This window comes from Paroedura picta, chromosome 1, assembly GCF_049243985.1.
Source record: "Paroedura picta isolate Pp20150507F chromosome 1, Ppicta_v3.0, whole genome shotgun sequence".
Taxonomy (NCBI): domain Eukaryota; kingdom Metazoa; phylum Chordata; class Lepidosauria; order Squamata; family Gekkonidae; genus Paroedura; species Paroedura picta.
This window is the reverse complement of record NC_135369.1, coordinates 102,349,770-102,372,486: the sequence shown is the minus strand read 5'-3', so window position 1 is coordinate 102,372,486 and position 22,717 is coordinate 102,349,770. Positions and strand designations below refer to the sequence as shown.

The window sequence follows — 22,717 nt, the reverse complement described above, 5'->3', positions numbered from 1 at the left end:
ACAGTCCTATCCCCATTAAAATACCCATTAAAAGACTTTAAAAACAATCCCAACATGGCGGAAGCTCACATTATTCCCATCCCTGCTATCAGAGTGGCAGGGAGGGTGGGAGGAGATCTAACTTACTAGGTCTGGGGGGGGGGAGGATGCTGGCACTCCTTCGCTGACCCCGGCCTCAACCAAAAACCTGGTGGAAGAGCTCCGTCTTGCAGGCCCTGCGGAAAGCTGGTAAATCCTGCAGGGCCCGCAGCTCACCCGGGAGCTCATTCCACCAGGTAGGGGCCAGGACTGAAAAGGTCCTGGCCCTGGTTGAGGCCAGGTGCACTTCTCTAGGGCCAGGAACGATCAGGAGATTCTCCCCCACTGGCAAACCACCCTGTATTGAGTCTACCAAGAAAACGCTAGTGGGTGTCAGACATGACTCGGTGCTTGCACAGGGGATACCTTTACCTTTACCTTTAGTCACTTTGGACATTATTAAGGTTTACCGATGATTTACTGATGATTATATCTCACCTTTCTCCATAGTGGGGACCAAAGCAGCTTATATTATTCGCCTTTCCTTCTCTTAATCCACACAACAACCCTGTGAGGTAGATTAGGTTGAAAGTATGTGACTCTTCCAAAATCACCCAGTGAGCTTCCATAGCAAGGTGGTAGGGAGAAGGGTGGAATGCTTTTGCCTTCTGTGCGCTCTGTGTATGTGTGCGTGTGTGTGTAGAAGGGAAGCCACAAAGCCCCTGTCCCTATCCCAAACAGCTCCTTACTCTAGGGGAACAGATCTTTGCAGACTGGAGAGGAGTGGTCATTCCAGGGGATCCCCAAATCCTACCTGGAGGCTGGCATTGCTGACTATCCTTGGGGCACAGGGCCACAGAGACTTCCGCACCCAAGCAGCTGTTTCCTCCAGGGGAACTGATCTCTGCAGTTTGGAGAGGAGCTTTCATTCTGGGGGTTCTCCAGGTCTCACCTGGAGGCTGGCATTCCTGAACAGTGGCCAGGATGCCAGTCTCCAGGTGGGATCTGAAGGTCCTACTTCTGGGGTTTCTTGAAGCTTGAATACTGTTTCTGGGGTTTCTCAGTGGTAAAAAAGTTGAGAAAAGCTGACATAGAGACAGTAATTGCCAACCACTGTTTTTATGTTTGTTTGTAAGACTGTTTGTTTTTTTATTTACTCTGATGATATTGAAGTGAACTGAAGAACGTACAGACTAAAAGGTTTTCAGATTTTCAATCAAATTTTGCTATCAATTATTTTCATTGAGCAAATAAACTGACAAGTTTATGAATTATTTGATGTTCATTATTAGCAATTACTGCCGCACAGCATTTCCCTTTGTTTCCCACCTAGAGCCTGGCATGCCTGTACCTCCATGAGATCTAAAGCCAGAGAGTCTTCTAGGCAGGAGAAAATGTAAACTTAAGACAGATGGGCAGATAATGCTAGGCTGGCTGTTGGGTACGATGGGTTGCTCATTGAAGTTTAGGCAATTCCTAGAGATTTGGGGGTGGATCATGGAGAGGGTAAGTTTGAGGACGAACATGACCACAGTGGGGCATTATGCCATATACTCCAGTGAGACATTCCCTCCATGGAAATTAGATAAAGGCAAAAGATCACCCAGAATTTTGTAACTGCTTTCCAGATGACAGAGATGAGTTTTCTTGGAGAAAATGGCTGCTTTGGAGGATGGATATGGCATTATACCTTGCTGGTTGTTTCCCTCATGAACCTCATCCTCCCAAGGCTCCATATCAAAATCTTCAGGAATTTCCCAACCTGGAAGTGGCAACCCTAAGAGGGAAGTGATCTCTGTAGCTGGGAGATCTGTTGTGATCTGATAAGACTGCCAGGCCCCACTTGGAAGTTGACACATCTAGAAGGAGATAAGGAAGCAGGAAAAAGGAAGAGACAGTGGGGGCTTTTTAGAAGTGAAAAGAGGAAATAGTGGGGGAGGAGGAAATGGGTTGTCTCTTGCAACTCATTGTGGTTTTCCGCTTGCTACTAATATATCACTTGTAAGTAGGGTTGCCAGACCCACCCCCCAGTAGAAGGTGCCGCCCCCAACTGCTGATCAGCTGACTAGTAAGGGGATCTTACCAGGAGAAAGGAGAAGACCTAGGCCTCATGACTGGTATCACACAAGAAATGACATCATCAAGCCAGTGACATCTGGGTGACACTCTGTTATTTGCTTAGCATTTTTGCTCAAATATCAAAGTATTGCCCAGTCTTTGCTGGAATGATGTCACTTCCTGTGCAATGCTGATGACAAAGCATAGACCTTCTCCTTTCATTAATCCCCCACATCCCCCATTGGTTGCCAGGAGGGATCTGGCAATACTACTTGTGAGGTTTGGGTTCAAAATTTGCAAGACATAAATATAATTAGTCTTGTCGTGCAAGAAATTTCCAATAAGTGCTCGAGATGCACCTTGAGAGACTCCTTAGAATAACTTGCTACAATTATTTGTGTTCTCAGTGTCAGTAAAAACAGCCATCATTCTATCGGTTGGGTAGAAGGGGTTAAGAATGGGAGAAGGGTTCACTGCTTCTAGCCTTCCTGAGAAATCATTCAGGCAGCAAAATATTCTAACTAATCTATATATGCATAATACCTGTCTACTCTTTGGCTGTCCGTTCTACTTGGTTTAACAGAAAGGAAGCCATTAAACATAGATAGCTCTGCTTGACAATCTTTAATAGCACAGCTAGCACACTTTTAAAAAACACACCATATAAGTGCTTGATTTAAAAAAAAAATTGAAAATACAAACTTACTTTCAGTATCAACCTCATTTTTCCTCCTGGAGTTACTGAGTGTATTAACTTATTTATGCAGCCCTTGCTAATTCATCTTCTGTTAAAAGGATCTGGTACGAGGTGATATGAAGTACCTTTGCCCAAGACTCTGGAGAACTGCAGCCATTCTGAACAGACAATACTGACCGATGGTCTTCTTCAGAATAAAGCAGGATTTTAGTGTTCATGTGCATCAACTTCTCTCAGAATCTGCAACTACATGGGAGCTATAGTGCTACATGTGCTTGGAAAACTGTGGGATTAAATTTAGGCCTTGTTTTCCTCATTGCTTTTGCAAGAGTGAGTGCCTCATACTCAAAGACACGGTTTCTTCCCCTGAAAACATAACAGCAGTGCTCACCAGAACTTTGTGGTAAGAAAGCTGCAAGCTGCACTTGCATATTAAAGAAATCTTTTCTGACAAAACGAATGCACTGAGCAAAAGCTGTTCCTTAGAATCCAGCCATACATTTTAGGGAAAACAGAGACAACATGCAAGTTCTCCAGAGGAGCCGGAAACAGTCTTGATTTGCTGGCCTCAGAAGAAGAATGCATCTTATATTTGCTTATATTTGGGGTGCATGCTGTAAATACACACCAAACTACAAGCCTTTCCATTTCATATTCTGCAGATGGTGAGATTCTTTAGGAACAGTTGAACATGACAATAGTATCAGAGATTTATGTGCTTTGAACATTACAGTTAGTGGGAAAACAGATATCACACTTGTGCAGGATTTACATCTCAAACAGCAAAGAGCCTACAGAGTGTGTAATAATGCGATGTGTGAGAGAGAAGGGTCCTGTTGTGTCACAAGCATTATCAGTTTGTTCCTCACTGCATCTGTGAAATGTTGCAAAGTGTACAATAGATGGGTCCACTTGGATGAACCACATGCTATTGCCCTCATTTATCCTCCATAAATGCTTATGCTCACAGACAGTCAAACGTGTCTGGCACACAGGTACATATTATTATTTGTGTAGCACCAACAGAGTCTTAATCACGAATGCACAGATGCCTACACAACATTACACAGGGGAAGACACCTACCCTTTTGGGTCAGAATCCTGCTAAAAAATAAAGCTCAGTGTATGACCCCAGGACTTTTAGTCTTTCCACATAATATACCTTGCAGTGTTGTTTGCGATTACCCTGCTTGCTTTGGAGGAGCGCACATATGTTACATTGGTTGAATTTGGGGGATATAAATGTGATAAATATGAATTAAAATACAATATCTCGACAGTGTTTACTGCTGTTATCCTGCTTCAGGTTGCATGATACTGAAAACAGTAGCTGCAATATTTTCAGTGGGCAGTTGTATGCACAGCACACACCTACAGGATTTTGGATTATTCTGTTGCCCCCTCCCCAAATAAATAAATAAATTTAACTCTCTGTGAAACCAACAATACTTAAAGATGTTCCCCCTGTTCTCCTAGACATGCTTGCCCTTCTGAAATATAACCAGATGTATATTGACAGACTACACTAATTCAAATTAATAATAATCTGTTCCACTATATATTTCTGGTAAGGCCTTGGAGGAGGAGCATGTCTCATGGCTTAAGTGCCACTTAACACCCGTCCCTGAGTGCCTCCTTCTCCAACTGGCTTGCCAGTCTGTTCAGCGGCCAGCCAATTGCCTTCTGTCCCCCACCCCTGACCATCCCCTCCTCCTCCCACTTCACTCTGAGGCTTGGAGGCTGCAGGTTTCTGCTGTGTGAGAGCTGCCCTGCAGCCTTTCCATCCTAGGGGGAGGAGGAAGCTGTCCACAGAGTTCTTCCACTCCACCCCCCTAATCTAGCACCCATTGTATTCCTGAATGCAATGGGCTTGACCCTCGTTAATAATAATTCATAATATATGAGTCAGTCAATAGCACTGCAAGTCAATGTTCAGAGGTTCCTAGAGATTTGGAGGTACAGCCTGGGAAGGGTCAGATTTGGGGAGGGGAGGGAGCTCAGCATGGAATCATGCCATAGTGTCTACCCTCTGCCATTTTCCCCAGAGGAACTGATCTCTGTAATCTGGAGATCAGTGGTAATTTCAGGTCTTTAGAACCATCAACACTCACCCACCCCAACCTCACTGATACATTTAGAAGGCAGCACTTTAATTGTCTGGGCAATTCTTCTCAAACTTTATCACAAAAAACTGGAAGTCTTTAATGACATGATTTTATAGGAGACAATGGTTGCTTGCTTGCTTGCTTGGAAAATTGGAGAACGAAAATGAAACCTCTCTGGTACCTCAGAACTGAAGTCTACAGCCTTCTGAACTCATAGTTTCAGAAGCTCTGCAAGCTTTCATGTACTTAATGTATGTTAGAACCCAGCAAGGTACCTGAAGGTTATGCAAAGGGTTCTTAATTCCATTTTGTCACTCAGAATAGCAAAGTTTTTTGTATTCTAGCTTAAAAGGAGCTTGGTGCCACGCATGGCAGAGGGTGTTGATTTTGTTTAAGTCAGTGATATGCTATACAAAAAGCATCCTGGTGCTAATTTCAAATAATTGGGCTCTTTATAGATCTGGCAGTTTTATAAATGAACACATTATTTTTATGTATAGTGTTTCCCACCTATGTCTCTAAAGCAACCCTAAGAGCAAGGCCTACATGGCCTTTATGTTGCATAGGAGAACAGCTGGAGCTTCCTGAGCTTCCCACAGAATCCATGGGTAGGCAGGTATTTGAAGCCTGACCTCAAAGCACAGAGTCCATCTACAGTTCTCAGGCTGCTTTGTCTAAATGGCAGTCTAAAGTGTTCACAGCTTAGTTCAGATTCCAATTGGGGATTTCAATGATAACATAACTTCTCTTCATTAAACTGTGATTTCCCTTGACAACACCAATCCGCAACATATGGTGCAATGTTAAATGTTATTGTCTTACTCCAAAAGAGCACATGCAGTTACTTGACCTGGGCATTCTAATCTACTAGGGGAGGGGAGTCAGGCAGGGTGGCTTGATAGGCCCTGTCGAGAAACACCCCTGCTGTTTGGCATGATGAGTTTAATATCTGCTGCTCTAAACATGATGAAATTAGCAAACTGTAGTGGGAAACTGATTTCGCTTCACATTATAAAAATTAGGGTTCATTTCACAGTTTTGTGGTTTCCTGTCTCTGGGCCTGTGCAGATATGAATTCATGCTGTTCATGGACAAACCAGGCAAGACACTGTGATATTCAAGAATTGCCATTCAACCATTTTAAATTGATAAACAGTTGAGGGGAGAAGAAGGATCCAGTTCAGGTTTTAACTGTGGGTTGAGGAGGGTGGTTAACTTATTAATTCTATAGCATTACCCAACTTCTGGACCTAATATTTGATATTAAGATGAATACACAGATTGCTTATATTTTTCCCCCAAAATAACAAATAACTCAGGTGGGCTGAGATTTAGGAAATGGCAAAGCAGGTAGTCTCAAGTTCAGGAAATTAGGTAATTGAGACAGAATAAGAGATGGGTAACTGAGATCACCTATGTAAACAAGGATTTGTCCCTATGATAACTCTCTAAAATAACAAGACAGTTATTTATGTGAAAGGTTTTTATTGTAACAAAAAGAAAACAGAATTAAACAATGATGCACAGAGCAAACACAAGAGCTAACTAGGACAATCAGAGAGGAAAAGTGAAAGCATTATAGTGATGGATGGTAATTATCTTTTTGAAGAGGTCCACAGAAGAAGTAATGTCAAAGAATGTATGACCAGCATCTGGGGAAGTGAGAGAGGAAAGGCCCAGAGGCAAGCGGGGGTATATGCGGGATCCAAAAACACACGTACAACTGAGTCAACCAGGTGACATATTTATATCGCAAAACGTATCCTGAGGCAAGTTGATTCATTGCCAGAGGACAATGAAGACACATTCAATCGGTCAATAGGTCCTGGGTGACGTCCTACAATCCTGCATATCTCCAGGGCAAGGGTAGGGTAATACCCAGCAAGCTACTCTGACTCATGCCTTGAAATTGATTTCTCAGGCTGAGACCTGGCATCCATCTTAGCCCACCTTCAACCAAGCAGTGTCCTGCACTTAAGGCATTGGGATGATGTTCAGATAGGTGTTTCTGGCTTTTAAATCTATAAACTGCCCTTCAGTGGGAGGAGGGGTCTGATTACTAACACAGGGAGACAAACTTCTGTTTCCCAGTTTCTCAGTATCATGGCCCCAAACAGAGTCAGTCTTTCATGATCTCTATGTTCCAATAAAAAGGCTTGAGAAATATGTTAATAGAACTTGCTGTACTCATCTCATTTGGTCTTCCATGGACTCTGTGTGTCAACTTCAGGAAGGTTTCATTGGACATGTTCTGTCCCTTTGAATTTTGCTAAGTATAAATGGATAGTTGACCATGACCCCCGCAGGGCTCTTTGCTCTGCAGGTATGAATCTACTGGTGGTCCCGGGCCCTCGGGATGTTTGCCTGGCCTTGACCCGGGCCAGGGCCTTTTCAGTCCTGGCCCCAACCTGGTGGAATGAGCTCCCAGAAGAGCTAAGGGCCCTGTCAGGATTGACAGCTTTCCGCAGGGCCTGCAAGACGGAGCTGTTCTGCCAGGTGTATGGTTGAGGCCAGGGCAGGGTCCCGGTATTCCATCTAAGGATTCTCCCTATGGCAACATTGGATCTGGTGCCTCACTCCCACTGATAGAATGGTAGGAAGGTTGGCCCCTGGCTGGATAATGGGGTGAAACATTTAGTGTACTTTTCACCTGCCACCTTAGTAGTAGTAGTACTTGTTGGTATTATAATAATTATAGGGAAGTTTTATGGGGTCTTATGTTTTATTATTTTACTAGGGGCAAAGCCCGTTGTCTCCAAGAATACAATGGGCGCTAGAGCTTGGCAGTGGGAAGAGGAAGGGGAGGAGTTGTCCAGTCTGTAAGGGCATGGGGTTGTCATGTGTGTTGTGTGGGAGGTTGTGGTGGCATGGTGGCAAATGAGGCCATGGGTGTGGAGATATGGGTGTCAAGAACCTGTGGTGTGGAATGTTCGTTGATTGTGGGAGAGGACTGACCTTTGGGAATTGTGGCATAGTGGTTACAGATGAGCTTTCCAGAGCCATGTCCTCAGATATGTGAAGGGAAAATCAGACTGGAGACTCTTCTTAGGGGAAGATTACATGGCAACCAATTCCCCCCAGTTCTGCGTCATTTCCCTTCTTGTGTGAATTAGGCCACATTCACCGAAATGCCCCTCTGCCCTAATACACATAGGGTAGTCACAGTACACAGGTGTCCACCCTGTTCCTTCTGTCTCCCATATTTTCACTGTTGGTAAAATGTTATGTGCCCACATGCTTCTTTCATGGTTGCTCCTTAGAAGAACGGATTTTTGTACCCTATTGCTTACTACCCAAAGGAGTCTCAAAGTGGTTTACAAACACCTTTTCCATTTGTCTTTCCACAACAGTCAACCTGTGAGGTATGTAGGGTTGTGAGAGATCTGAGAGAACTGGGAATGGGCCGCAGTGACCCAGCAGGCCTCAGGTGTCTCAAAGCATTTTCCAGTCATCTTCCCTTTCTCTCACCATAGCAGACTCCCCATGAGGGAGGTGGGGTAGCGAGCCTCACAGGGAAGCTGGCAACCCTAAGAGGAAGACTGTCTGTGCACAGTAGTCTTGACCTTAGTAAGGTTTTTAATACTGTTTTTTATTTGCCAGGCCAAGGTTATTTGCCAGTTACTATTTCAGTTACTATGTGTCTCCAGACATTTACTTGTTCTCTATTTAGTTTCAGGCTGTAAATATTTATTTAGATCTTCCTGCACTTTCCAGACTCACAGGACTGATGCTGGTCTGCCTATCTGTGCCCCAGAATACAAACAGTTGCTGATAAGGGCTGGCCATAACCCATAGGCCAGGAGGGACACTCCTGCACCACTCCCTACCAACTGCAGGCAAAAATGGCTCATTTGAAGGCTGGACTCTGAGCCATTGTACGATTTTGAAGTCCCACCTCCAAACCTCCAGGAATATTTCCAACCCAGGTAGCCAACCTACAGGTGTGGCCTGGAGAGCTCCTGGAATTACAGCTCACCTGCAGAGTATAAAGATCAGCTCCCCAGGCAGAAAGGGCTACTTTGGACAGGGTTGTGGTAGAGAAGAAACATTTAAGGCTTCCCACACAGGTTGTTGTTGAATTGAAAGACTTGAGGCCTACTGCACAGGGTTGTTGTGCAGATGAAACAGGAGACAAAAGAGCCAGTTTCCTCTGCAGAATAACGCTGTGCAGTGGCCTCAAATCTGCAGAGAGTTGCAAAGAAGAAAGACATATGGCTTGGCTGTGTCTAACCCCCGGCCAGAGCAGTATTTTAAGTGAAAAGGGGCTTTTCTGTGGCCTCCCTGTCAGGCAACTGTTTGGCAGAAGGGGAAAGTCCCCACCCCCTCAAAAGGAAGGCCCTCAAGCTCCCCTGCATTGCTCTTGGAAAGGCCTCCTTCCCTCAGTCAGGGCCTGTCAGAGGCTCCTTCGCAGCAGGCCTGAAGGGAGGGAGGGGGGAGGGGGAGCACTCTGCAGCTTCCTGCCAGCTCTGTCAGGGTTCTGAGGCCATTTGCAGTTGGACATGGCAGTTAGGACAGCCTTGGGGCAAAAAGGGCTGGCACAGCCTGTCCAAGCCTCTGTTCTCATCCCCCTTGGCAGCCCTACTGACCTCCTCTCCCTGCGGTGGTCAGGAGCAGACTGGCAGCCATACTGGGCTGGGTGAATGGAATTTTGGTCTGTCCTGGTGAGGGGCCAATAGGAAGGCGCTTTGCGCACCTCCCCATTGGCTGCTTGGCCCTGGATGGACACATTGGGCCCTCTGAGTTTTTATCCTGGACAGGGCCCGCCCTAACTCCTCCCCAGGTGGCCTTACTCTTTTATTTAATAGGACCCTGTCCTATTTAAAGATGTTGTAAACCGCCGTGAGCCCACCAAGGAACAGCGGTATATAAATTTAAAATAAACTAAACTAAACCATTTCCTTCAATTCAAATGTAATGAGGTTTGTTTCCTGCTCTCTCTAGATAATTATAATATAAATCATACCCATCTAAAATCATTAATGTTTAGCATATTAATCTGTTTAGTATTATTCCAAGAAAGAGATCTTTTTCTGGTAATTATTAGCTGATGCAAGCATCTTGGGAGGTCCTTATTGCAGGATGAGGGGAACAGAGACATAAGGACAGCAACATACGAGAGAAGACATGGCTGCATATTCAGACACCCTAATTATTTCCCTTGGAATTCATTGAATAAAAATCCCTGATCTGGGCAGTAGGAGTGAGGGGCTTGTGTGTCCTGGAACAGAAATATAGAAACAATGCAAAGCAAATCCTTTTGCTAGAAACAACCCTCTGGAAGCAAAACAGGACTAAGAGGCAGTTTTAGAATCCACATCTCAGGCACAGAAAAATGTTCCCACTCTGAGTACAGAGGCACAGAAGGGGGAATCAGCCCCCGAGCTCTGATGATGAAAAAGGCCACTTTTGTTAGGGGGGGAAATCGTGCCTTTAAAGGTCACGTGTCTGTGAAACAGCACAGGTTTATCATACCTGACCGCAGAAGGTAGAGCTTGCTTTATCACAGGGTGTCCATGATTGATGTCTCCTCCCTCATCCAACAGCTTCAAGCTTGCCCTTAGCCCCAATCCCTTGCTCTGCATTGGAACTCTGCAGTTTCTGCTTGTCTTCACCAAGGGGTTCTGGTCCTGAAGGCAAAAGACTTCATGAGTGTTTGGTCAGCAGTGACGATGGATGTGCTCTGTTTTCAGCACTTCCAGGTGGACCTACACTCACATGACTTCTTGCCAGCATTAGGATGGCAGAGGCATGACATTACACCAACATCAGCATGATACCATGAGGATATCGTGGTAACATGTTAGATTTCACACTGTTTCCACTTAGCCTATGGGGCCCCCTGTGCAGGAAACCCAATGAATAATTAGATGCAGAAAGCATTGTTGAGCCAGTACACTGTAAGTACATATTACAGCAGGGGCAGATAAGAGACAGTTGCAGCAGTCAGGCTTTGAGGCATGCAGTTTCCTTTCATTGTTTCCCGGTTGGGGTGCATTGTTCTTGCTTCCTTAGCTGGAGGTGTGCAGTGGAGATTCCTGTTGGGTGTTTGTATCCAGAGGCAGGGTGACTGTCACTGATCTAAATAGCCAAAGGCAAGACATTCTTCCCATATTGGTCAGCCTTAGGCAAAGTGCCTTTTCTTATCACCAGACTCTGTCTATGTCTCTTCTAGGAGCAATCAGTAGAAAAGCATAGTCACGTATCTGTTTGGGTGAGCTGTGATTGGCTGAAAAAATCATTAGGAATTTTAATTTGTGCTGTGACACAGGCCTCTGGTCAGCAGTAACTATAAGGGAAAGTGGCCTCCTGCATATTCTTTGCTTTAGTTTTTGTGCTCCTTGGGTCAGGCAGCGGAGATGACATGCTGCCCTGTTTTCCTCAGCCCTCTGTGTTTCAGTCTTAAAATGAGACTGAACACTTGAATGGTGCATCTTTATATTATGTTTTGACTTTGGAATAAAGTGTGAGTGAAGTTATTTTAAAAGCTTTTAAAGTATATTTTTAAGAAAAGGTAGAAGACAGATGATGTGACCCCATGTATTTAGTAAAGCAAGCTGTGTGAGATGAGCAGATGGGTCAGGCAATACAACAAAGGAAAGAAACACCTCTTCCTTACCTTTGGCAACCAGACCATCTTACTTGGGGGAAATGTTCCTTCTGACGTCTGTTGTTTAGATCTGGAGCATGAAGTAACACCCAATCATCAAGTAGCACAGATGTGAGTTTCTTTGAATGTCGACATCACTCTATTCTGTGCAATATTGCCTTCACAGATGCTGTTATTATTACCAGCCAAGCAGCTTTGTCAAAAAATTATTAGAGGTAGTAATGCAACAAGCAAAACCACCACCATTTGCACTGCCCTAAGAATCAAAATAGTACGAAGAGATTTAGGACAGTTTAACTGCCTCCCTGGCTGTACTAGGAGAGCCTGAATAAATGAATGTTTGGTTCACAATGAATGAAAGACAGAAAGACAGACAGACAGAAATGTACTTGTAAGTCAGCCCAATGGATTTTGATGCAACAGTACTGCCTCCCTTGATTGCTCGCATGTTGCAACAGAAATTTCAAAACTTTAGTTTTTAGAGTTCATATTTATATTGCATGCAAGGGACCATGGGTGTTTTTTCATTTGGGCTTTATGTAAAATGAAACTGCAGTTAAACATTGTTAAGCTTTCCTTATCTCAGAGGAATCAGCAGATGCCTTGCTCCAGAAATGTGCAAAGGGAGCTTCTGCTTACAAATGCAAAATCCCAACTGACAATGTACCTTTTCTCTTTCTTTCCACCAATCCTTTGAAAAATCTTTCCACCAGTCCTTTGAAATGTTCATATCCTATTAATACTGTTTTTCAAAGGTGCAAGGAAAGCACAGGTATCACCGAATCAAAAGAACACTTTGTTGCTCTTGGGATGATTGGTATATCTGATGCTAATCCACAGGTGCAAGCAAATAGGCTCATAACAATCATAATAACATCAGCATATTTTCAATCTTATGAAAACGGTGTGATGGAAAGGATTAAAGGAAGATAAATGATGCTCTGGCTTTCAGTTCTCCTGTGCAGAATTGACGAGGGGTTTCAGAGATTACACAGACACAGCAAACACACAAAGGAGTCTAACAGATTTCACAGATTAATGGTACAATAAATGAGTCAATCTTTACAGTGTTTTTTTCCAAAAGCCAAGCAGAGCCTTGCAAAGGACAAATGTGCCGTGGCCATTGGAAGATGTGGCAATGGAGGCATCAGAACATGATATGTGAGAGCCACTTGTGCACCCATGTCATGTAGCCTTTCAGTGACATGTGAGTTTAATGTGCAGTAAAGTCCCATGCATCTGCTTTTTATATTTTTGGTGTGGGGGACATGTAGCAGAGCTTTAACACTGTGGTATGAGTTGTTGTTTTATTTAAGAGAAGTTTGTTGTCCAAAGTTTCTAGAGCACTTTCAACATGGCAACTAACCACAGTTTGTTAGTATGTCATGCTGGGACAATCCCTAATTGAGTTTTATCTATATCCATGGAATTCTCTGGAAGAACACCATACTACTTTACTACCAGTCAATTTTTCATTTTTGGAGAAAACAACTGGCAGCACTGTACTCTCTGTATAGTACTTTGAAGCCCAACAAACTTGATGCTTCAAGCTCCAAAGGAGTTATTGGACAGTAATTAACTACAAGTGCTATGATTGTTTCTTGAGCTCTAAAGAAGCTACCAGGATTTTATCACTGATCTTCTGCCTGTATGGTGTTTTCAGAGACAATGAACTAGATTTAGAGAACATAATTTAGAATCTACACTACTGGCATGTGCATCTACACTCAATCCTGATCAGCACATCTGCATAAATTGGCAAAAAAAAACCCAAACCATTCAACCCTTAGATAACATACAGGACTCAAAATGGATTTTTTGTCTTCACCTTTACTGTTTGCCTCTTCTTTAGGAAAAAAAAACTGTTGAAGATGAGCAACATAATAATTGTCTGTTTGATGTTGAAATTGTTTATACAAATTAATTTTAGTTTCAATCATATTTTATTGTATGTTTAAATTAGTGTTGTTGGGTTACATGTTGTGCACTGCCCTGAGCCAGTTTGCTGGAAAGGCTGTATAGAAATCAAATAAATAATAAGTTTGGTAAAGATCTGCAAGACTGGAACTAGCATATGCTGGTTCTAGGTTCTATAAAGACGACAAGATAGGCTTCTTTCACATGTAGTGGACATGCCTACATGCCTCCAGCTATTGAAAACAACTGGTGAAAATTATATCATTTGAGTTTGAAAAACAAATCCCCTAAAAACCAGCGGCACTGTTGCTGAATTACCTACTTGTTACGCCTGCCTGGAGATCCGCAAATGGTTGCCCTATATATGCTGCCAGGCTGGTTTCTGCCAGGCAATGGAAACAAAAAAATATATTCCTAGAAGACTGGTTAGTTGGAAATAAGTGAGATCTACACTTTAGTGAAATTAACTGCTTGTCAGAAAAATAGAGATGCCTCTAGAGCAGACCCTCTGTGGTCAAGTGTGCTGCAAAGAATGGAACTGGCAATTGCATAACTGTAAATAGTACTAAAATGGTCAGCTCTTGGCTAAGGGTTTTCTGTGCCCATGGAGGCAGGACATAAGAGGGTATACATTGGCAGTGTATATTATGTAATTTTGTATTTATGTGTATATCTGTTATATGTTCCTAGAATCATAAGAGTCGGAAGGGACCTCCAGGCTTATGTAGTCCAAATAAACATTAATTCAAAATTTTTAAAAGAGAAGCTTGTTGTTTCAGGGGTGGGATATTTGAAAAGGAGTTGCAACTGTTTGTGTGAGTGTGGACTCCAGATGCATATTTGCAATGCAGAAGCAGCTGGAAGGCAATCTGGACCAGTGGGCAAGGGATGTGTTTAGCACCAGGCCATCAATCATGGTATCTTTCTGGACCAGCTTTCCACGATGGGACTGGGAGATGCTATTTTGTGGTGGTTCTGATCCCATGTGAACAGAAGGTGTCAGAAGGTATTGCTGGGGGACTGCTGCTGAGGCCCTTGGCCTGTACTCTGTGGTGTTCCACAAGGCTCCATCTTGTCCCCCCAATTTCCAACATCTACATTATATGGCTGGGTGAGATCATCTGGTAATGTGAACTGGGTAACATATATGGATGACACTCAGCTTTATCTTGCACTTCTGACTGATCTCAGGGAAGTTGTAGAAACCCTGAAACAGTGTCTGGAAGCAGTTTTGGAGGAAATGTGGGCTAATGAAGCTTAATACTAGCAAGACAGAAGTATTCATGGTGAATAGGAAGTCTGATCCAGGACATAAGCTAATGGTCTTGTGCTGGATAAGTGGGAGTGTTTTTTACCAGCTTCAATGAGTTAGCCAGCTGCAGTATTTCCTGGACAGGAAAAAATTGGCCATTGTGGAGAATGTCATGGTTATATCCATGTTAGACTGATGCAATGCAATTAATGTAGGTTTGCTCTTGGAAATTATTTGGAAACTTCAGTTGATATAGAATGCTGAGCCAGGACTGGCGTGGGTTGTCATACCAGTCTTATATCATACCAGTCTTGGCCCATATACACTAGCTCATGATCTCTTTTCTGGACAAAATTCAAGGCTCTGGTGTTGGCCTTTATAAACCCTATGTGGCTTGGGATCAGCATACCTGAAGGGCTACTTACTCCCTTATGAACTTCCCTGATGACTAGAATCATCTTCTGAGGTGCTGCTTTGGGTGCCCCTGTCTTCTGAAATTAGTTGGGTGGTAACCCAGGACAGGGCCTGCTCAGTCATAGCACCAAAGTTTTGGAACTCTCTCCCCAGGGAAACTCATATCTCGTCTTCTGTTGCCATCTTCCAGCAATGAGTTCCATCAGTTATCCCCTTCTTCCTGACCTGTTTTTGTTGTTTTTATGTATGTATATATTTTATTGCATGATATGTGTGCTTTAACTTTGTTTTAATTTTTGGTGTCTTTTTATGATGTATGTCTTTAATCTCTGGTGGCCCTGATGAGGGCAGAAAGACATTTTTAAAATAAAAAGACAATGTTCGTCTCTGTTGTAGCCCCAATTTAAAAAGCACCTACCCTTTTCTAAAGCTCCATCGTCTCTGTACAGTTTCCCATTTCTTTTTTTACAACTCCAGGATTCTAATCTTGTCTGCTAGTAAATTGTAATAAATTGTTAGCAAATTGTAAGCAATTGAATATAATACAAATTACTTTTTAGAAACAGTTTTCATATCACTTGAAAAAGACACAACTGAATATTTATTTTGCAGTACTTTCACTTCTTGAACTAGGAGAATTGTCCAGTTATCCAACCGTAGTCGCTTGCATTACACAGGACTCTAGGTTTATACCATTCTGATTATTATTATTATTTATGGAGAAAGTATTATGTATATAATGAAATCCACAAGCATTTATGATCCATGCGTCATACCTCTTTGCCTGCATTATGACACTAAATGCCCTGTATATAATTGATTATACATCTGATGCACTGGGATAGTACATTAAGGTATACTAGAACTACAGTATCTTGGGTATACTAGATGTACCCAAGTGACAGCAATGGCCATAACATAGCATATAAGATGGGGAAGGGAGTGTAAGAAAGCTTCCATAATGAATTAAATAGCTCCCCTCCCCCTACTCAGCCTGACTACTGCAAATGGTTTTTCCACCTAGTTATTTGAATATATATCCTTAATCTCCACCACTTTAAATCTGTCACAGTAAATGTGTTTCCAGACCTATCCATGCACCACTTAGCACATACACTACACTTAAAGCATAGGTTCTCAGCCAGATTATTTGTTGGTTGGTTTATTTGATTTTTATACTACCCTCCCATACTGATCAGGGCAGTTTACATGGAACGTCATGGGGTACATAGAACATCAAAGGTACAATAACAGTTATTACATAATATGTCGTGAACAGGGGAACAGGGGATGTAAGTTAACAAATACTGCAACTGACCCAATTGAACAAGTATCAGTAGGAACAACTTTAACAGAACCCCTAGGGAGGTCAGAATCATTCAGGCTATGGAGGTCATGTCTTGAGGGGGAAGGGATCTACGGATGCTGTTGGGTCAGATTAGCCTCAGTAAAATACCTTTTGGAGGAGCTTCCTTTTGCAGGCCCTGCGGAATTGTGAGAGTTCAGGCAGGGCCCTGATCTCTTAGGGAACTTTTTCCACCAGGTGGGTGCCACTACAGAGAAGGCTCTGGCTATTGTTGAGGTTCAACGTGCCTCTTTGGGGCCAGGGATCACTAGCCAGTTGTTGGTGGCAGAGCATAGAGCTCTTTTGGAGGTGCAGACAGAGAGATGGTCTCTAAAATGCACTGGACCCAGACTACATATGGCCTTAATGGTAATTACCAAGACCTTAAGCCTAATCCAGGATTCAACTGGGAGCCAGCTGAGTTTTTGGAGTACCGGCTGAATGTGGGATTTCCATGGTGTATTCCTGAGGATCCCGGCTGTGGCTTTCTGGACCAATTGCAATTTCCATATCAAGGATAAGGATAGGCCTGCGTAGAGCAAGTTGCAGAAATACAGTCTAGAGGTGACTGTCACATGGATCACTGAGGCTAGGTGTTCTTGGGCCAAGTAGGGCGTTAGTAGCTTGGTGAAGGTGGTAGAAGGCATGCCATGCTACTCTTGTAGCATCGAGGGTTATCCCAGGTTTCTGGTGGAGTGGGCTACTGCTTGTCACACTCCATTCAGGTTGGGCAAGCATGATTCCTCGCTTGGTCCCTTCTTACCCAGCCAACCCAATCTGTCTATGGTAGGGTTGCCAGCTCCACCCTGGTTAATTCCTGGAATTTGGGGTGTAGTGTCTTGGGAATGTAGCATTTGGAGGCCATGTAGACACCACCTAATGAGGCTGCCATTTCCTCTGTAGATTGGAAATCAGTTGTAATTTTGGGAGAACTGCAGGACCTATCTTGAGGTTGGTAATCTTAGCCTATGGCTAAAAGTCAGTGTGGAATATGGGTAGCTTCAGGGATCTTGTGAATAAACCTATGGACATACACAGCAGAAGCAAGAGACCATCATCAATGCACAATAAAGAAATCTTAATGAGGTGTAAAAGGAGATTAGTTATGTTTTTTTTAAAGGTGATCCAATAGGCTCTTTCAAGCATCCCTCCCCTGACACTTTAAAAAAGTGAATAGATTTTTTTCTCTCTTGTTTTATTTTTCCTAGGAGAATATCTAGTTTTAACAGAACTAAGTAAAGTCAAACTATTAATTAAAACAGAATTTATGGTATGATTCTTCTAAATTAGAATATGATTGTTTCTTACAAACTAATATTGGGGATGATTGACATACATTGTTGACTAACATATGGAATTCATCTATATTTAGGTATATTTCATCCCATGGAATACATTTTATTTAGAATTGGAATAATGTGGTCTTCTTCTCATTGTAGGGAATGAAAGTTTAGACGAAAACTATGTCCAGGACAGTAAAATGGGATTTGTTATCAATGCCATATATGCGATGGCCCACGGCCTACAAAACATGCATCATGCCCTTTGTCCGGGACATGTTGGATTATGTGATGCCATGAAGCCCATTGATGGTAGCAAGCTCTTGGACTTTCTCCTAAATTCGTCATTCATTGGAGTTTCAGGAGAAGAAGTTCGGATTGATGAAAATGGAGATGCCCCTGGAAGGTAAGAGTTCACTGAAGAGTTAATTACAGCTTGTCAATATAGCTAGAAGGTTGTACCTGTACCATTGTATACTGGTAGTGCATCAGAGATAGCATAATTAGGCTTCATGTGGTTTGCTCTCATCCTGCTGCCAGACTGCCTCATCAGCACACATATAATTCATGGATGAAGGGAGGGCTAGTGAAAGCAGGCTGACCCATAAACATGACTGGATGCAGTGGTTGGGGCACTGCATTTATCTATATTTATCTGCATTTATCTATATTTTGCAGCAGCAGACTAGATTGATTTGATTCAGAAACAGAGCCAAGCCATAGTTTATTTTAGTTACAGTTAGGATTCAGGTTGCAGCAATTTCTCAAACTCTGGTTTACCTCGACAAATGATGGTTTCATCAACTTCTCTCCAGCCAAGCCAGAGTGTACTTGAAGGTAGTATTGGGAAGAAGTCAAGATGTGTGTCACATGAAGCATAAATTAGACTGAAAAAACAATTCCATGTAGGCTGCATTGTGTGAACTGAACTTGAAAGTGACCTAAAAGATAACTGGGTCCAGATCTTCTTTAAATTTGTGCTCCAAATGTTTACCATTCTGTTAGTGATACATAAGAGGTCAATGTCCTTGCTCATTCCAGAAGTGGTTCAAATAAAGAATTGAAACAAAAACAGAGTTATGGGGAAAGAAAACCAATGATAGTTTTAGATCTTTATATTTATTATTTATTTGTACATCCCACTTTTGTAGTTCATGAAGAGCAAAAATGGCTTATCACATCATTCTCCCATCTTTCACTTTAGCCTCACAACTATCTTGTGAGGTAAGTTAGGTTATGACAAGTCCAATGTCACCTGGTGAGCTTCCATGGCAGAGCTGGGATTTGAGCACACTAGTTGCATATCCTAGTCCATCTTTCTCAATCTTTTTACCACTGAGAAGCCCCTGAAACATTCTTCAGGCTTCAAGAAACCATGGAAGTGATGTCAACTAGTCATACCTTCCTGCCACATTCCCAGAAGTTACATGTCACCAGAAGTGACATCATACAGACATTCCCACTGGATGTGACAACACCAGGCTACTGCCACAGTGCAGGGAGTAACAGCACAGAAATATTTTCAGATGATTGGGAACAGAATCATACTTGCATTCTGGGCTCGCTACCAGTTTGCTCTTCTTCACCAAAGAGAGCCTGCAGAAACAGGACCAGGGTAGACTGATGCTATATATAGTTATATCACCCAATAGTTTTTTCAAAAAAATTAAAAATATATTAAAAATTAATTAATCCCCACCAATTGACACCCTTCAAGGTTTGTCACAAATCCCCATGGCTTCATGAAAGCCTGCCCTAGTCTGATAGGCTTACCACTACATTAAACTGGATAACACGCTACAACACCTCATTTGAAGGCATGGATTTAATTTTAGCTGTACATGTAAGAGTGTCTTAAGGTTTTATTAGCTGAAAGTTCCATATGTACAATTAGTCTTCATTCTACTACTTTTGTTGAAACACTCCATAATAACTAATGCCACATGTGCAAAAAGCCTGTGGTAGGACAAGAGTTTAATTTATGGAATGGTATTGGAGCATATATATGTGAATATGAATATTTTCTCTGTGATTTTATTTTTAAAAATATTTACTTCTTCATACCCCACGATCCTTCCCAAAAGGAAATCTATGGCTTACATAATTCTCTTCTCTTCCATTTTATCTTCACAGCAACAACTCTTTGAGGTAGGTTAGGCTGAGAGTGTGTGACTGGCCCAACATCACCCAGCAAACGTCCATGGCGGATTGGGGATTCAAACCCAGATCCTGGTCTGACACTTTAACCACTGCAGCACACTGATTCTCTCAAAATGTGCTAAGGCTTTCCTATCTAAATACATTTTTCTATTTTGCGGGTATCTTACAAGTAATAAAATAAAACATTTCATGACTAGCTGATTATTTCCACCATTGGATTATTTATTGATTTAAATAAGACTCATAATTCAAGTTGGCTCTGAAGACTGTCAGGCTGTATAAAAGATTTTATTTTATCATATAAGGGAGATGAAGAGCAGTTCTAGTACAACCTCAATTCATTTAAAGTATTAACTACTCCAACATAATGGATTTCAGGTGGATTAAGGTTTTCTGCTTTGGGACTGGTTTGTGCTGCATTATTGATGGCTTTGGCTTTATATTTCCTCATAATAAAAGAAGAGAGGGACTACACATTCCTAGTAAATATAGCTGAGTAGTTCCCATAGAAGTAATAGGATTGTATGTCCATATAATAACTGGTTATACACTGTATCTGCTCATTGGCAAAACACAAACATATTTATGTTCATTTATACAATATTCATTTGATTGACTGCCCTGAGGCTCTTCAGTTGTTTGTTCACAAAGCTACCAGAAACAGCACACTGACTTTATTAAAAATACAGGAGAGAATAGTCTCATTGCTATCAAAGCAAACCAGACCTATTCACAGCACTCATTCACTCCACTTCGCATTGACTTTTTAGTAGGGTTGCCAGGTCCCCCAGCCACTGGTAGGGGATGGGGTAGGGTTGCCAGCTCCAGGTTGGGAAAACACTGGAGATTTGGAGGAGACATGAATTTGGGAAGGACAGGTTCCTCAGTGGGGTGCAAAGCAATAGAAGCCAGCCTTCAAAGCAGCCATTTTCTCCAGGGTAGCTGATCTTTGAAGTCTGGAGATGAGCTGTAATTTCAGGGGATTCCAAGGCTCCATCTGGAGATTGGCATCCTTAGGTTGAAGGGAGCTGAATTAGGAATCAACTTCTTTGTTCCTGAAGTACATCTGGATCTTTAGGCTTATGTGGGGAGGGGGTCCTCTGGACTCCTGTCTTAAGATATATGGACAGTGCAGTACCAGGAACAGTGAATTTACTAATCTGTGGCTGTAGGCAAGGACTGAAAGTGCCCAAATAAGGCAAGCCACTGGAACTGCATTTGGAAAATCTTGCCTTAGTAGAAAGGGTGCCTTCATGGAGATAAAAGTCTTATGTTAATATTTGTTAAACCTTGTTGCAGTTGCGGCTCTTACTTTAACTCACCCACTGTATCCTCAGTGCAAAAAATGGGCAAAAGGAAGTAATTATATGATTGCATAATTTTGGAATGTGCTGGCTTTGAATGTGGAGATGGCCACTAGCTTAAATGATTTTAAACAGGGATTCAACAGGAGGAAAAGTTCACCAATAGCTGTTAGGCATGATGGCTAAATAGGACATCAATGTTTGGAGGCAGCATACCTTTGAATGCCAGTTGCTGATGGCCTCCTTATCTCTCCCACGGTTCTTTGAAGGCATCTGGCTGACCATGTGGTAAACAGAATGCTGAACTAAGGGGACCATTTAATCTGTCTCACAGAGAGTAAATAATTCTTATTTATAATATTTATACGTTTGTGTACAAACATACATACAAATGTATAAAAACGGGAAAGGTTCACAGGGCAGGATTCCAGACATAACTAGATGAACAACGATAGGTACTGGAAATATTTAAAAACTTTTAAGAATATTTATTTGTGTAATGGCTTTCTGCTGAACAACATTCCTGCTGGTTGGGACAAAACAGCTATCTAATCCAGCATTCTGCTTCCAACAGAGAACCCGTCAAATACCCCAAAAAGAGTTCAAACATGGCATGACATCTATGGTTTTTTTCCCCTTTGTTTTTTTGTCCCTGATATCTGATACTGCCTGTGAATCGAGAGGTTTCTCTCTCCAAGAGGTTCTGAGTGGCATGCATGATTCTTCCCTCCTTCATTTTATATACACAACAAGCTTCTGAGAAAATTTCCACTGTGAGAGATGGCTACCAGCACAAGGGCCCCCAGTGAGCATCATGGCTAAGCAGATCTAGGAAATGAGACAGATGGGCAGAGGCACTGCCCCCTTTCTATCTGTCATTTCTTCTCTGCCTGCCTGTTTGGTTGTTAGCTGCTCTGAACACACACCAATCAGGGACCATGGATGGCTGAGGAAGCCTGAGGTGGGAGGGGGAAATAACGGAGGGAAAGCTGTTACCTTCATAGAAATGGGGTTTGTACTTCAAGCAGGTTAATTAGAGAGCCAGTGTGGTGTAGTGGTTAGAGTTTAGGACTGTGAACTGAGAGGCCCAGGTCTGAATTCCCACTCTGCTGTGGAAACTTGCTGGGTGACCCTGGGCCAGTCACATACTGTCAGCCTTACCTCCTTGACAGGGCTATTGTGAAGATAAAAAGGAGGGAAGGAAAACAATGTCAATAGCTTTAAGCCTTGTTACTGAACCTTTCTTCTAACTATGGCAGTGAATACTGTAGGGGAGGCTATCATGTTGGCCAGATGTGACATATGTAAAAACTGCACATTGAAGGCCCCTTGGGTTCAGTCAGTTGGCAGACGTTTTACCACTCTGGTTGAGTTACACAGCATACTGGCTCTGTTTAAATGGCATTGGAAATCCCAGTCTTCACAGGTACACAAGGAATTGATTTATTTAGTAAATTTTATCCCACCTTTCCTCCAAAGAGGATGGAATACATTGTTGCATTTTAATTTCAAAATAAGCCTGTGGTTAATGCTGAGAAAGGGTGACCAGCCTGAGGTCAC

At 42.5% G+C, this 22,717-nt stretch overlaps 1 protein-coding gene across 6 annotated transcripts in view; it reads left to right on the top strand.

Annotated features, from left to right (window-relative positions):
• The window catches only part of GRM1 (glutamate metabotropic receptor 1), a 277,139-nt gene that overhangs the window by 192,837 nt on the left and 61,585 nt on the right, over positions 1 to 22,717 (top strand). For all 6 annotated transcript variants that reach the window (XM_077350562.1, XM_077350572.1, XM_077350581.1 and 3 more), the window contains one exon: positions 17,853 to 18,099. In XM_077350562.1, the coding sequence (XP_077206677.1) occupies positions 17,853 to 18,099 (247 nt within the window). The remainder of the gene's footprint in view (positions 1 to 17,852; positions 18,100 to 22,717) is intronic.